This window comes from Rissa tridactyla, chromosome 5 (assembly GCF_028500815.1).
Source record: "Rissa tridactyla isolate bRisTri1 chromosome 5, bRisTri1.patW.cur.20221130, whole genome shotgun sequence".
Taxonomy (NCBI): domain Eukaryota; kingdom Metazoa; phylum Chordata; class Aves; order Charadriiformes; family Laridae; genus Rissa; species Rissa tridactyla.
Window position 1 is genome coordinate 78,229,945 of NC_071470.1, and position 16,742 is coordinate 78,246,686.

The 16,742-nt window shown below is 39.4% G+C and overlaps 1 protein-coding gene across 27 annotated transcripts in view; it reads right to left on the reverse strand.

The window, feature by feature from the left end:
• CAMK2D (calcium/calmodulin dependent protein kinase II delta) overlaps nt 1-16,742 on the reverse strand; it is a 158,208-nt gene that overhangs the window by 26,376 nt on the left and 115,090 nt on the right. For 4 of the 27 annotated variants that reach the window (XM_054203072.1, XM_054203069.1, XM_054203078.1 and 1 more), the window contains exons 9-16: nt 15,678-15,772; nt 14,217-14,339; nt 13,157-13,240; nt 12,394-12,436; nt 8,410-8,447; nt 6,798-6,830; nt 2,409-2,468; nt 813-854 (exon numbers count right to left, since the gene is read on the reverse strand). In XM_054203072.1, the coding sequence (XP_054059047.1) occupies nt 813-854; nt 2,409-2,468; nt 6,798-6,830; nt 8,410-8,447; nt 12,394-12,436; nt 13,157-13,240; nt 14,217-14,339; nt 15,678-15,772 (518 nt within the window). The remainder of the gene's footprint in view (nt 1-812; nt 855-2,408; nt 2,469-6,797; nt 6,831-8,409; nt 8,448-12,393; nt 12,437-13,156; nt 13,241-14,216; nt 14,340-15,677; nt 15,773-16,742) is intronic. The other 23 variants (XM_054203080.1, XM_054203088.1, XM_054203097.1 and 20 more) reach the window with 9 other exon arrangements.

Sequence of the window (16,742 nt, forward strand, 5' to 3'; positions counted from 1 at the left end):
GAAATAACCACAAGTAGTTAAGACTAGATAAATGAAATGTCAATTCTTTAAGTCAACACTGTAAACAGTGACATTTTTGTTGAAGAGTAAATTCTTTCCAGGAAACCTAGGAACATGTGTTATATGTAAATGATGGTATTTCCTGGCCCTTTTCAAGTCCATGCATGAAAAAAACAAAACAAAACACATTTTAGGAATCAGCTGCCAAACGCAAACATCACAATACACAAGAAAAAAGAAAAGAGCATGAAGAAAACATATGAAAATCAAAAGACCTCTGTCACTTGAAATGTTAAATTTTTTTTTTTTTTTGGGGGGAAACTGCTCAGTGATGTTATGGAAGGAAACCAAAGCCCTGTGCAAAAGACACGTGACGACACGGTGTGTAAGCATGCTGAGAAACAGCCGATGGGATCAACTGAAATGACATCTTTATCGAAGGTGACAACTGCGCGTGAAACCCGCCAGTATAGTCTCACCACACTCCCGAGAACAGCGTTCTTCGGTTCGACTCAAACCGTGGCATTTTTGGCTGAAAGGAGAGACCTTCCCCCCCACCCCCTGCCCCAGGTCCCCGAGCCTGGTGGCACCGGGCTTCTCAACTCTGCCCATCGCTACTGAGCTCCAGCAGCTCAGCACTCAGCAGGCGGACACAGATGAGCCCAGGCTCAAGAGACACCGGGAGTAAACAAAGGCAGGGATGAGATTTTCCTCGATACGTTGCCGGATGGGCCCTAATTTTTTGCTGCGGAAACAGTGGATGAAATGTGTGGTGTGGAAAAAGCAAGATGGAGTCGCTTCTTTCCGAATACCTTATTTCCATCAGGGTTGTGGATTACTGTAGTTTGGGGCTCCTGAGCGAGAACAAAATAAAGAGAAAAAGAGTTCCCATTGGTAAATACATTCTCGTTAGCGTGAGGGAGCGCAAGAAGAGCCAGCTCACAAATGCTGAACACTGACAAGAGCTAAAACAAACGTTAACTGTTGCCAGAGGGTGAAACTGGATGTCTCTAACACAGATTTCCTCAACGGCAAGCCAGCAAAAAAGACCATCTCGCCTAATGCAGCAGCATGCAGAGACCTTATTCACGACCGATGTCAGACAGGGCTTTGAAGGTCCGCAGACCCACAGAGGCTCTCTTTTGCACAAGGGGCATAAATCACCTCTTTTCTTTAAGCATCTTTGCTTGTATTAAGTCATCAAATAAAAATACAGACGAAGCGATAAGGGTTAAGGACGAGTTAACCACCTCCAGATACTACCACGTTTTGGAAAATGTAGATTACGACCAATTGCTGCCCTGGTAGAGCAGCGTAAAAGTAAGCGAGAGAGATCTTTTTCAGCATTTTAATGTCCCCAAACCCTTTTTCCTTTAAAAAAAATAATCTTTGAAATGGCAGTTAGCCGGCGTACTTACAGCCCGGACCATCGTGCATGGCTACGTCTGGGAACAGACTGCCACATGCTCACACGTGGAACCTGTTAAATGGTCCTTAGAAATTACTTCGCAATGTACGCGCCAGGGCCGGGGCCACAACACAAATCAAGGGGAACGTATCCACGTTTTCAAAGCTATATATGCAGGCATACGGGAAGCAATACCTCACAAAATTAGGTACTCGCGCACCGGCATTTATATTCCCGAGTCCCCGTGATCCACGTATGCCTAAGAAATAGAGGCCGCTAATAAAAGCAAGACTGCAATAGAAGCTCCGATTAGTAATATGTTCCTAACGGAGCTCATTAATGAGTAATGTCTCCTGCAGATTTAAGCGTGAGAGCGACAAGCAAAAATGTTTCGCGCCAGATGCCTCTCGATCCCAGTGAAGACTTGCAAAGTCCTGCTGAGTTTCAGGAAATATGGGATGAAAATCTGAATAAGGTCTTTTTTATGGTAGCCTAGCAATAATCCTGTTAGCTCTCCTCGATATCAATACTTATAGGAAGACAAAGCAGAGAAAACAATCGAGCTTTTTTTTTTTGTTTATTTTTTTAACAAATGGTTAGCATTTAAAAAAAGATGGAAACAGTCATCAGGCAAAGAGCTAAAAGCAACATAAAGCGCATTCTACTCACTTTCTGGCACAGCATGCAAAAAATTCCACTACAGTTACAAACGCTATGACTCTACCGCATCCAGCTTCCACGTAACATTTTCTATTAATAAACACGCTCTAACGGACTTCCTCACAAAAAAAAAAAAGAAAAAAAAAAGCATAATAATTCAAACAAAAAGATTTTCCCCAAAACCTGTTTTTAGAAAGCAAACGGAGTAAATGCATGAAAAAGCAAAAAAAAAAACAACAAAAAAACAAAAAAAACAAAAAAAAAAAAAAAAGAAGGAAGAACAAACAGAAGACAGTCAAAAACTTCAAAGATAGCATGAGAAGGAAGATTCCAGGTATACCAGCGCCGGGGTAGGAATATTTTCCTTGGGGCTGGTTACCACGTTCGTTTTGTTGTTTATCTGTAGGTATGCAGAAAATAGAAACAGACAGGCCTTAGAACTCGCGGCAGGCACCGTATCTATATCTCTCTGTACAGAACATCTATATACAGATATAGATACCTCTATATAGATATAGATATGGAAATAAAAGAATCACAGAAAGATGAACTTATGAACTTGGAAGAACGCTAACAACAGATCCGATCGCGGGCTGCAACTCCTCCAAACACGCTAGCTACGGGTTTGCAGATGCACTATACGAAGGTCTATAGATACGGTATAGATGACTTCAGCTGTGACACTTAGTAGAACAGAGAGCCTTTAAGCAGCAGCTAATCGCATGTAAGAAGAGTAAAGAATCAATACGGGTTTGAAGAAAGTCCTAAATAGCCACTGCGATTTCTTGACAGGCAACAGTACTAAATAACTGCACCCAGTTGGTCTTTATTTCTAATAACCTATCACTAACACTAATAGTATTTGATTACTCATAGCTCTCCAGAAATCTATAGATTTGGTTTTTTTCTTCTGGGAACGGATTTGAATAAATATACCCAATTCCAGGTGCGAATAAACAGAAAAGAGACTGGGGGCCCTTTAGCTTTTTCGTGGTATTTTAGACAAAAATAATTAGACAAAAATAATTGGCAGCTGTGATTTTTTGCAGTCTCAAGAACCCTGCAGTAACAGGTGTGTCGGCCTTTCAATTTTGGTACTACAACCCAAAGGCGTAAGGTTTCACACTAGAGTATCTCCGTCCACAGCTCAGTAGATATCAGCTTAACTTTACATTGTTAATCATCATGTTAATTCTTAAGACTAGCGCAGTACTACGCTTTTACGGGACTTTTGGCTCTGACTTATATGAAGTTTTAATTCAAATTAAACTGTTTAGCAATAAGTTTAAAGGTATCTGATTCTTTAAATCCATTTTTAAGAACCAGCTTTCATAAATACCGTGGTACGAAAAGAACCGAAATACTAAAAATAATGTCCCCACAGCCACTTTTTACATGCACTGAGAAGCAAGACTGAAGTATTGTAAAACTAGTGTGAAATACGTACATTTTTTTCAAACAATAATTAGGAAAAATTACGTACATTGGGTCATGTCTGATTTTAACAAGAGCAGTCCAAAGCGGCATGCGGAACTGAGTGTGCAGATACATATTGTACGGACTTTAATCCAAACAAAAAAAAGTTCTACTGAACCTTCTAGTCATGGTACTCAGTAATAAATGCTCAAAACAAAGGGGAAAAAAAAGTCCAAAATTATTTAGTTAGTGGATCTTTGTAAAAATGGAACTAGCTTCTGCATTTAAAGAAACAAACTCTAGCAAATTTTGGCGTGAAAATTTGGTATGTTTTCTTCTAAAAGAAAAGCCTTTCTAAACCAATTAGAAAATGGCGATATGCTAAGTAACGCAAATGAAAAGGCACAAAGAAAGAGGAAGTCCTGGAACAGTGGACCAAACCGAGCTGCGTATGACACACTGGACTTCTGATTTAAACTTCCCGATGACTCTGTAGTCTCAGATGAAGCATTTATTCAGCAGCCCAGCCAGGCGGGGTAACGCTGAAGTGTCGTCTGTGCCAAGGGCTTTGCCAAAGCCAAGCCTTCGGAAGTCGGCACCACTGGGGAAACTCACCCAACTCCAACTCCTCAGCAATTTGTGATGATTATTTGACTTTGGTAGCGGTGTGGCAGCTGACTTGTGGACTGCAGGAATCAAGCCTGAATCTTACTGATGTCTAGGTTATGGAAACGTCAACAGGATTTGCATTAATTCAATACAGACTGCAAATTTCCTTATCTTAACCAGCATTTAACTGGCTTTGAAGAATATAAAGTAGTCTTGTTCGTTAATGTCAGGGACTGTTATTTCGACACTAAATGTTATTTAGTAATATTTGCGATAGGAACCATTCTCCCATATAGAAGAATAATATTTTCCTTTGATTTAAAATCAAAGTTCACGGTGCTCTGCTGCAGGAGGATGAGAAACAGTAGGTTTTCTTTTTTTAACAACAGTCTTTCTACAGAAGTTGTCATTAAGAGAAAATCCGAGTCATTACTGAGTTTCAAGTGTTTAAGTTTGTGCCCTAGTTATTGTCAAATAAATGTAATTTATCTATTCAGAATTACAGCCATAAGTTGCAGCAGTGTCTGAACTCACGACAGGGAGAGAATAAATACCTTTGTGCGTAAAGTTATTCATGGGGAGCCATAAGTATTAGCGATTATTTTATATATCAACTAACTTGCTTCGATATTTATGGGACCGTGCGATGGGCAAAACCTAGGCTCCTTACTCAGGAAAAAACCTTCAAAAAACCCAAACCAACCACTTCAGTGAATCAAAGTTCTACAGCAGAACCGTGGAATAATGAGAACACATACAACGCTGCTCGACGGCAGACTATATCTTCCAAATAGAGAGAAAAATCGCATACCAAGTTGTGTAACTTCAAGTTCATATTTTTATGACTGGGCAGTCATCAAGAGACTACGAATAAAAAGGCCCGAACAAAAGGCAGATAGACACGAAGCAAAAACACAAGGAAAGAAGCGAAGATTTCACTAGATTTCATACAGTCCTATTCAGTAGTAGCTCGACACAAAAAATAAAAGCGATATGCCAAACGAATGCTTGTTGTTGAATACGTAACGAAAACAGGTTAAATCAAATTTCAATTCCAATTTTGCCTGAGTAAGGAGAGCAGGCCTGGTTCCCTACTCCCTTGGTGAAAGTCCTATAAAAATAAACAATATCCATTACAGCTACTGCTGAAAACTGCAGGAAATATATTCAGAACTTCTCGGTAAGGTATCAAGAACACGGCATTCATTAGCAAAAGCAGAAAGAGATAACGTAATTCCAAACACAGTAATTTCTTCTGTGCAAACAGAACTTGGTAAAACCCTTTGAAACTTAAGAGAGAAAACAGCACTAAGCCTGTACATTTTCTCTCTCTCATAGAACACGGACGTGTGCTTTTGTTAATATATGAACACACATGGTGTATATATTGCATATCTTTTTAACGGCAAAGGGAAATGATTCCAAAAGGGGTAAAGTATTTTCACATGAAACAGTTATTCTGAAGTTGGGTCGTGCTTAAGTGGTGACCACCTATTTGTTGCGAAGAAGGAAAACTTTTCTATCAATGCCTCGCTTGTCGAAAGCCACTCTCTTGGGTCTGGCAGCGATGCAGGACAGACACACACAAACGCCCCAAGCAGCCGGGCATGACTGTAGAATCACTATCGGTCTTCTGTTCAACTGATTATAAAAATATCTTAAGAAACAAAACCTGTCTCTTGGGACTTCACCTTTCCCCTGGTACTGCTGTAACCGAAAGTCCAAGCACGCTTCGTGTTTGGGATACTAGAGATGTCCCCACCAGACCTTTCCGGCGACCCTCATGGGGACGCTGCTACCGCTGAGATCCTCTGCCACTGAAATTCTATGTTCACCCAAAGAACAGACTCTTTACCTGTACATCTACATCTCTGCTTAGCCATCACCAGCCATTTTTGCTTTTGAAGGACGGCTGGACTTCCTAGCGAAAGGCGTGGATGAGGGGTACCTGCCTTCTCTCTGCCGGCAGAAGGTGGCCGGGACATCACAGCTGAGCATCACGGACATCTCAAAAGTCATATTCAAACCCAAAATAAACAGGAATAGAGCAGGTCGCCGTGCGGGATCACAGAGGCCAACTGAACACAAGAGTGTAGAGCAGGCTGAGGAGGAAGAAGGGTTACTGAGACTGACCGTCAGTCGGGACATCGTGTGACAAAGCCCTGAGCTGTGAGGGAAGTTAGCTGGGAAACCGTAGTATGGAAAGGCCGTGAAATTGGTTTTTTTTTTTAACTCCTGAGCATTCAGCGTGGCATCTTGGTCTCCAGTGGCTCAAGTAAAGCGATACTATTTCACCGTGCAATGTGGTTGGTGCTACGTTTTGTGGTATTAATGCCATTAGCTTTTAAAATAAGGAGGTTTTAAAAATTAATAGACGGCTGTTATGACTATTTTGTTACTGTTTTTATTTACTAAGGACAGCTGCGTTGGCCCATGTTACATCTACTTTTTTGTTTTCGTATGTCCCCAGGTTAAAAAAAAAAATTAAAAAGAAAAAACTTGCTTGAAAGAACTGCAGAACAAGTCACTGCGGACGGCATATAGCAACTGCAGGCTTAGAATCCACCAGCTTGTACTTTAAGGTCTTGCAGCTTCTCACGGTATGTTACCAAAACTAAACGCAACTGCTTGATAGTTCTAAGTGTGAACGTTTCACAGGAGGAAAAAAAAAAAAATAAAAAAATCTGTCGATAAAGATCCTCACCATCATCTGAACACTCGAACTGGACTTCCTTTTCTGAATTGACCAGTCAGAGAGAAAGGAAAAGAAGAAAACGTGACTGGTTGGATTTGAAGTTATCAATGCATGGAGTACAGTATATTTCTGTTTTGGCTTTTTTTTTTTTTTCTTTTTTAAAGAAAAAGACAGCTTAAGCTGTAGGAAGGGCTGGAAAAATGCTACGGAGTATCTAGTATCTCAGTAACAGAAATGTCAAAAATAAGACTTCCCCAGATGTAAATTTACTCCCTTTGCTCCACATGACCATGCAGGCAAACAGCAGACACACCAAATGTGCTCAACACCAACGTATCCAATCCCAACAAGCATAATTTAGGCAAAATTTTGGCAACAATTGGTTCCAATATTATAATTGAGATATAACAAATACCATCGTAGACCTGTAGGAGGAATGATATTTAACAAGGAAAAAGCTGGTCAGATAAGAGTACATAAAATGTATATATTCCCCAATGAAACACATTAAGGGTTTTCCACAGGAATGAGAGAAGAGTACCGAATGTCTGCTTCTCCATTTAACTAGGATATCTACTACTCGGCAGTGAGAAGCACCAAAATCGTAGTGTACTCGCTTCATTTTTCAGTCAGTCTCATGATTATTTTTTTTTTTGGATAGGAAAAGCGTGTGTATGTGGGAGAGCAAGAACAAATATACTATGAATCTGGTATTTAAGGATACAACGTTTTGTCGAAAAGTAAAAAGTTAAGATTAAATAGAAAATTAAAATTCGGGTCAAAGACACACTTCTGAGTAAACACACAGAGCACAGAAGACTATCTTTCGAATTGTATAATGAAAGCTTGAGGCACTTATTTTAGTCTTCAGGAGTCCTCCAAGAAAAGAAATAAAATATTTTTTCATTGCTGAGCGATATATATATATTTTTTTTTTTTCCTCTGGTTGTTTTTCAAAGTATTTATCCAGAACGGTCATTTGTGAAGCATCTCTCCTCCTGCAGGATCTGCTGACGTGAGAACAGGAGCTCTCAATCACGTCTGAAAGCTGCCAAAATGTTCCCTTCTTAGCAAGGTCTATCGGTCAGGACGAGCTGATTTGTTGAGATAGTAAAAACCCTGCAAGTTCTGCCAAATATAGCAAGTACATCTGGCAGAAGACACCTCATGTGGAGCCAAGCCTACCAGAAAACTTCTGGTCTTCCACGAAATCTAATGCAAACTCAAGGGGAAACACGGAGGCGAGAGCGCTGCAGATAAACACGGATGCCTAAAAAGCTAACGTGCCCGCCACCAATCCGTTATTTATGTTTATAAACTAATTAATAACACCGAGTCATTAATTACACAATCATCCTTCATTAAAACAGCAAGAAAAGCATTTTCTCCAGTAGTTTTTCTGTCTTCCCCTTATAAAATACTTGCTTTTCAAATATTTCTTTTATTTCATTTTTTAGGCTTCACCTCCTAACTTTAAATCACTTCAACTATACGGCAAGAAGCGCCTATTAACCAATTCTATAAAGCAAAGAAGTAACAGTCATCAATTCTAAAAACTGGCAGAAGTTACAGATAGGTGGTGACTAATAAAAGAATATTTTAAAGCGCGTGTTTAACCTACCTTAACTCCATCCGGCTTTTTCAGCAAGCTCTTGGCTGCTGCAAAAGGAGACAAAGAATTTCGGTGTCAGGTGGTCACTACTGAGGCCAACCAGCTGCGCAGCAAACCCCCCCCGCCCCGCCGCGGACACTTTTTTCGGCTTTTATTTCCTCCTTTTGTTGCTCTGAGTACAGGGAACGAAATATTTACGAAACTGAAAATCCCGAAGATCATCCTCCATCTCTTTTCCCATTGATTAAAGCTGTAGGTTAATTGTATTTATACAAGGAGAGACCCCCTTGGGCGGCACAGAGGAAATGGAAGCAGGCCGAGTGTAAAAGCAGCAGCTTTGGAATGTGTTTATTTTTTCAACTGCGATATATTTACACTTTTTGATGGGGAATAGCGTGATCCGACTATGGAAAATTGCTGTGCTGACGGCAGGGCCTCGGACCAGGCGTCTGTGGATCCCACGGGCATCTTAATGACGTTATTAATGTGACGGTGACGTAAACGTCACCAACACCAGATTGGTGATATCTTCAAAGAGCATCGTGGGGCACTACCTATTCCACCTAATGAGAAGTAAGCCGGGTTTTAAAAAAGCTCCTCTGAGCAATGGTTCTTTGGGGATCCCCCACTGTGACACCACCCGTCACCTCGCCTGAAAGGGCAGGGAAGTGGCAAAGCGGAAAGGAAGGCCAAGCCGCTAGCCGAGCGTCGCTTTGGGGGAGTGCTTCCCAGGGGTTAACGACAACAACTAGCAGCCTTTACTTCAATTTCCGATGAAGAAAACCTTGTTATTTTCTGCATCGTGTCGCACACTGATCAAAATTCTTCAAAGCGGTGGGGGCTGTTGGGCAAAATTTCACTTGCCGCGTGTTAGGCTTTAGATTTCCACCACTTAAAACCGGCACCGAGAACGGGCCCAAATCATTCCAAAGTACTAAATTTGGAGGGCTGATGGGCAGACAAGCACGTCACGGCTCTGACCCTGAAAACATTTCCAGCAGAAATACGTGCTGGACGACCTACCAGATTCAAATAAACTATTCACTAAAGCGTAAATGCCTCATGACTCACTGCCAAAGACTTGAAGAATAATAAATTGCAAAACGAGCCTGGCGTTTTTCGGTTTTATCATTGTTTACGACCCAATCTTCTATCACAAAGTGCTCCCTTCATTAAAGGCATCCTTCTCTTTAAAACAAACACCCCAAACAATTATACCTTGCAAACCTAAGGTTGCTCAAACTAGCTGAGGACAGTGGAGTTACTGAGTATATGGTTTAAACTTGAGGTTAATTTTTGTATTTTTGGCTTATTCTCCGGCTACATCGCCATTAAGTGCTCATTTAGCTCTGGTTCAGAGTACAGAAATAACTAATGTCCCCATTATTGTGTTGTTTACAATAAAAAAAAAAAAAAAGGAAAGTGAAGCCAGGTTAATGTTTATAATTTCATTTATGCATCAGGCCTCCAAATGCGGTTTATTAATTATGGCCATCAGCCAACACTACCATTAAAACTCTCACACGGCCCATGAGTCACAACTAAAATGAACAAAATTAAATTTGCCCGTATTACGCACCGGGACCGCTGCATGTTTTTATTTACAGAAACATGTAAATGAATATTGAAAATAAATTGGTTTACATGTATTTTCGAGCCGGGAAACAGCCTGCTGCAATGTGTGCTTACAGGACCTGCCGCAACGTGGCTTTAGATTTTACCCTACCACAGATATTGCGGGCAATCCACTAACTTCAGAAATTCATTTTAGGGAAAGCGAAGGGGAGGAGTTGTTTCTAAAACCTAAGGCCAAAAAACCCAGAAGTTCATTGCTTTCGAAGCGTGTTTTATACTGTTAACCCTACAAAAATATGGGAAAACATAAATTAATTCTTCATAGGCTGCTGTTCACAATAAACTAAGTCGTTTTGCTGAATTTGTGCATGAAACTTCTGAGTTCTTTTAATGGTTAACAAACGTTACATGTTATATGTAAGCAATTAAATGAAAGCCAGTAAAAATGAGGGCACCAAAAGCAATAAGTACAAGTATTGTGTTTATGGCATTGCCAGCGTGTCCTTCGAAATGTGCCTAGTACGGATTATTATGCAGTATTTTATGTTAAAGGCCATATTCCATACTCGACTGCCTTTGCCGGTTTTGGCTTGGAACGTATTTTTAGTAATATTTTGACGCATGTTTCTTTAAGCACAGATACTGCATACAAATCAAATAAGTCGAAGAATTTGCAGGAGCAAAGCAATTAGCGTATTCTAAATTAAGCCCACAATGAAAGATTTCTTGCAACTACAAGCAATAGCTATAAATAAAACCTACGGCAGCGCTAATAGGCCAGAAAGCAGACCGGAAAGAAACGGTGTTGTGACAACATGTAGAAATTAAAGTGATTTAGGACAAACAGCAGTTTTGATTTAGAAGAGAAAAAAAGATGTTCCTTTCACGTGCTGAGGGTCTTACCTCACAAGAAATATACATTCCACATAAAAGGAAGAAAGAAAGAAACAGGAAAATAAAACACTTTTATAACCACATCGTTATGGACAAATGACCTTCAAAAAAGCATGCCGGGCAATGAAATACAACAACGAATAAACAACTTCACAAAATAAAATGTCTCCAAGGAAAAATATGGGTCAGTGTGGTGTAAAACGGAGATGACAGGTGAAAAAAAAATCCAAAACAAAGCCAAAAAACCCTGTTAGCTTTTCATGCCGAAATACTATTTTAAAATTACTTCAGGTTTTTTCGGTTCATGAAAGTTGAAATTGACCCTCACATATATAGACGGTGACAGTTATGAGAAGTGATGAGAAACGATGTATTTGTTTGACATTTAATAATAATTCTTTTTTACAAGATACGCAGCCTACAGCATCCCTACCTTTGAAATGAATTGGCAGATACCGGCAATTCATTAAGCGTTAAAGCAGTTTACCAATTTTCTGTGATTTACAGAAATGGAGTCTTCTGTGTTATAGGTGTGTATTAAATATAGGACTTTAACTAAGAAATAAACTGTATTTCAAGTACTATGCAAATCGAACAAGTCCTTCTTGCATTCACGATTATGTAATTTATTTTGGATGATTCAGTGCTTATTATTATTCAAAACATGCCCAAAGCACTATCATGTTTTTGTGGGCAAATTAATTTACGTTACACTCCAACAGCTGCGTCACAGAGTAGGAGGACATACAAGATTACCGATTTTAAGATCTGGCGTTCTTTTTCGCTATTCACTTGAAATCTCCAATGGCAAAACGAAAACTTCAGCATAGCATCAAAGTTTTGGCAATACTACTGGTGAGGACAATTCTACCTCTAACACCAAACTTATGTTAGCTTGTGCTACTCAAATCTGTTTAGTATGAAGGTCTAAATCTCCAGGGATACCGCTATAAAATTATTTCATGAAGAGAAAACGTCTCGTATCAAGCTAGGCATTAGAAGAGAAGGGAAAGGAGGACTCATTTTACTATGTTTCTTACTCCTTAGCAAAGCAATAAAGAATGAACATGCCTTTTTTTTTTTTTTCTTTTTTTTTTTTTTTTCAATTGAAGAGGCAACAGAATCCTGGAATGAGATTTCAGGTACATAAAAATCAGTTTTTTGGTGCACGTGCGCTCATGGTGCATGGTACTTATGCATGTGGAGCTAGAGGCATTACTTTCAAATTTTCCTCCACCAAAACAGACGGGAAAACACTGTCTTTTGACTGCTAACACTGAAAAAGCGAAAAGAAGGAACTTGCATTCTGCTGAAAAATTAGACTGTCATTTACAAGAGATTCTATTTGGCCCAAATAGTTTAAATTCTCATTTGCTTCTGCAAAGGAAACAACTTAAGATCTATCACATTTAGGCGCTCCTGAATAACAAAGATCTTTCTGTACTAATAAATCCTAATTAGATGTTAGTCATCACAGCCATCAAAACATAAAGACCACAGTACCCTGGAGCTCGATGAACATACCTGAGAAATTTCTGGTAGCCAGCATAGTTGTCAAAATGGCCCCCTGTGTACACATACATTTTCTCAAATTAGCATCGCACTCGTGTAAAATTCTGAACGCGAACAGGACACAACAGAAAGGAAAACACACGCGTAAATTACATCAATTACTAAATTAATCCTGAAGGAGTGGATTGTCTGTGCGTTACCCATCACACGTGATGCCGTGAGAGCGTAAATTGATAATTTAATCTTAATTACACGCCTACCGGCGATTCTTACAAATCTCAAACGTTTACTAATTGTGAGTACGTAATGCACAAACCGTGAGTACTCCCAGGCACAGCAATTACCAGCTGAATATGAAACAAACTCTCCTCGTGCGCTTAGGTTCTTTTTTAGGTAGGAAGAGGAGTTTATTTGTAATGTGCTAATTAGAAACGTTCACATCTGCAAAGTTATCCTGTCTAGTCAGGAGAAAACAAAGATAATCTAAAGAGTAACCTTAAGGATTTTCCTTCAGTGAAGTATTTTTAATGGGTATAAACGAAGATGATTGTTATTATTTTTAATCCAAGCACGTGGATGTTCTATTCACGTTTGCGAAAAGTTTAAGATCCTCATGCTCAAAAGCTGATCCTCTATCTAATAGTTCATCCAAGCATAATATTCAAGAAAAAAAAAAATCCTTAGGGACCATTTGTTTTACACATGGAACACAAGCCAACATACTTTAATCTTTCCAAAATTAGCTACTCGTTCTTGCGGAAGTTTTCGTTCTTACCTTTAGTTTTCTCCTTGCATTGAATTTCTTCAAGCAGTCTACAGTCTCCTGTCTGTGCATCATAGAGGCAACAGTGGAACGTTGCTGAGAGAAGAAAAGGATCATTTTAACGCACCCATCTAGCATTTTATTTACTCTACAATGTACGTATTACAACCCACACGATCCAAAACTTAGGCCTTTAAGTTCTTATCGCCTGTCTATCCCTTTGGGCAGGTTTCTACACATTTGGGTATTTCCAAATCAACCAAACCAAGGTTGCATTTTATTCAGCCTTTCCCATGTGCAAAGTCCTCTTGAAAGAAACAGGGACTAAGAAAAGCACAAAATCTTAGAACTTGTATTAGGCAGTATAATAATCAAAGTAATATACTGAATTATGATTTTGGAAAATGTATTTTAAAACAAGAAGGAAGCTTTTCTTCACCATTAGTGATATTAGGTGAGGTACGGCAGGAGGAAACATTTCGGAGAAAATTCAGCGGTACCTGCAGTTTCCCTGTAACTCAACTTAATTTGCATCACAGTTTTAAAGGCAAGACAATGCAGCCTACTCATTGTCACTGTGACTTTCAAAGTATCGGCCCAGACTACCTGCAAAGTCAAAGTGTAGAATGGACTGAGAACTGGAAAGCAGTCCTGGCTCCAGTAAGAGACAGGCGGCCTCTGCTACCTGCAAATTGGCTTTTAAAAAGTCCCTGAATTTCCTGCCTTTACATTTCCTCCTTATCATAATGGCTACAGGGAGATGAATACGTAAAGCGTTCCCTAACTGAATATAACTTACTTGTACACTTTTTTTTTTTTCTCTGATAATTTAAAATAAAGCTCTAACTTGGGAACTTCTGCACCACAACGTCAAAGCAAAGGGGTTCGTTTCTGCAAAAATCGTATCCCACGCTGAGACCTCGATTTTACACTCCTGTAGCCACAGAGCTGCACAAGTAAGGACAAAAATTGTCCTCTAAACACCTTCGCTATATGCTGAAGTAAACCATAAGCTGATTTATTTTTTTTTTGTTTGCCAAATTATCCTGTTAAATCTGTGGGAATTACTTACGCAGATCCACGGATGCTTTAGTGCTTCTGATGCTGTGATACGTTTTGCTGGGTTGATGGTAAGCATTTTATTAATAAGGTCTTTTGCTTCAGGAGTCACCGTATCCCATTCTGGTGAGGGAAACTTAAAGAAAAATAAACACATATATTATCTTGCACAATCTTCACACAATTTTACCTAAGGATTTTTATTGATACTGTTTCTGTAACGTCAATTGCTAGCGCAACTAACCGGTTCTAAGGGGGAAAACACAGTTTGCCGCGATTAGGAAAGTCTGAATTGGTCAGTTTTAGAAATAATTTTTTTCTCCTTTACTATTTTGACCTTTTATTTATTTGGTTCAAATGCACAGCATTTCTGTATTTACAGTAACATGATGCCCATTGAAATTCACGGCATAAAATAACAGCAGCAGACAGAATAACACGCTCCAGTCACCTGACAGGGTAACGGTCATACAGCACTTAATACAGCCCTAGTTTCTCTTTTAATAAAAGACAAGAATATCAAGCATTATTATTCAAACTCCTTGTTTGCCTTCCTTCAATGTAAATCTTAATGCTAACCGTATCGTTGTGGTACACAAATCCAACTAGTTATGAATTAACACCTCCCTGTTCGGTCATATATTTATACGTGGACTCAAGGCGCCTGCTCAAATGCAAATGGAATGAAAAAAATCCATGTCTTAAACTATGCTTACTTGTTCGCTAGGAAGAAGACTTGACAGAGCGTAAGTTTATTTTCACTAAAAGGCCACAGCGTAACAACTCCCTTTTCAGTCACCCTCCAGGACTGGATTCAAGTAAAAGCTTAAAAATTATAAGGTTCTGTGTTTTCCTCTTCGTCATTCAAATTACCTGACTCTTGAGGACCAACAGCCTTCTGTCTCTTTAATACCATATAAATGGATGATCTCGCAAGATTTATACTATCACCAAATCATCAGTTCTTACTCGCCAACAGTTATACTGCTTTTTATTGGAATACATGTCGTTAATGAAAATATTCCTTTCGAAAAGCTCTCTAAGAGCTCGCATCTCCGCAAGCGGGCAATACAACAGCATCGAGGGGTGTGTTTAGGGAGCTTAAGAATTCCTAAAAACCATTTAGAATAATTGATTGGTTGAAGAGATAAACCACAGGGAAAAACGCCGGCCCTTGGGAGCTCACAGAGGTCTGAACAGGGTTGTCAGGGTAACGTAAGCTTGCATGATTGACACAAGGACCAGACAATGAAAGTTTGGAGCCGTAGGGAACTGAGATTTAAATTAGCATAGCATGTTCCCATTCCAATACGGTTCATGTTACGAAAACAACATTTACCGCATTGAGCGGCTCATAAAGACAACCAATAAAAAAAAAATTTAAGAAATAAATCTAATTTCGCTTTTCTCTCTAGAAAACTCCTATTTAGAGGTACAATTATAATAACTGAATAGTCAAGAGTATGGTACGTACATCATAAGCACCAGCCTTGATCTGCTGGTAAAGCCTGTGCTGGTCTTCATCCCAGAAAGGAGGATATCCCACCAGGAGGATATAGAGAATGACGCCTGCAGAAAAGTCATAGTAGCATTTAGTGATTTTAAGGAAAAAACACAGAAATTAATTTTGCACCTGAAGACCATGTACAACAAACGTTCAATAGTATTATCCCAGCTACCGAAAAACGCTGCTGATACGGGAGAAAATAGTAAATGTAAGGTTCACAAGATAACCTCCTATGCAGGGTGTGGGCAACAATGAGCATCTGACACAACATCAGATCAGGAACACTGAAAATGTCTAGCTAGCTGGAGAAATAATTTTCAGCGATCACGGACGTTCTAAGAAAATGTGTTTTTTTACCTCTGGTTTTATCATGGCTCGTACTGGTCAGATTCTGTTTTAACTAATGCCACGCAAAGACAACGTGGGCAACTCGGTTCACCTGTATAAATATACGGTCGATAGGACATTAAGAAGTCCATCGGCTAGTCTTGCAGAGGTGATTCACTACGACTAAAAGTGCTTTCATAAATACAACCAACTAAGCGTGGGCAGAAGCAAAAGAAGGAAACCACCGATTGTTTTCCGCTAGGTAGCTCCCACTTGCCAGCACCTTAAACTACACCGTTTCAAGAACTGGATGATAAAGTAATTGCCCTGTCCTCCAGCTCACAAAACATTTAGTTTCACAGTTTAAAACTGCAGTTGTAGTACATTGCTCAGACTTGATTTTAGGCTGCTTGTGAACCAAAACTAAGGCCCAGATCACAGGTTGAATTGTTATGTTTTCTAACTAGCTATTTTTTTTAATACTTTGCGGAAGTGTGTTGTGTAGACGTGGTCGAGAATGCCGTGATAACAACACACCTTCATAAGTAATAATAATTTAAAAAAAATAATAATGAAGGTGGTAGAATAACGAAAGATCCAATCATCTCTTCTAAAAATTAATACTGAATTATCCTAAATACATATTATCCGATGCAGAATGTAATGTATTCTGGATATCATCTCTCTCCTTCAAAATACTTTCCA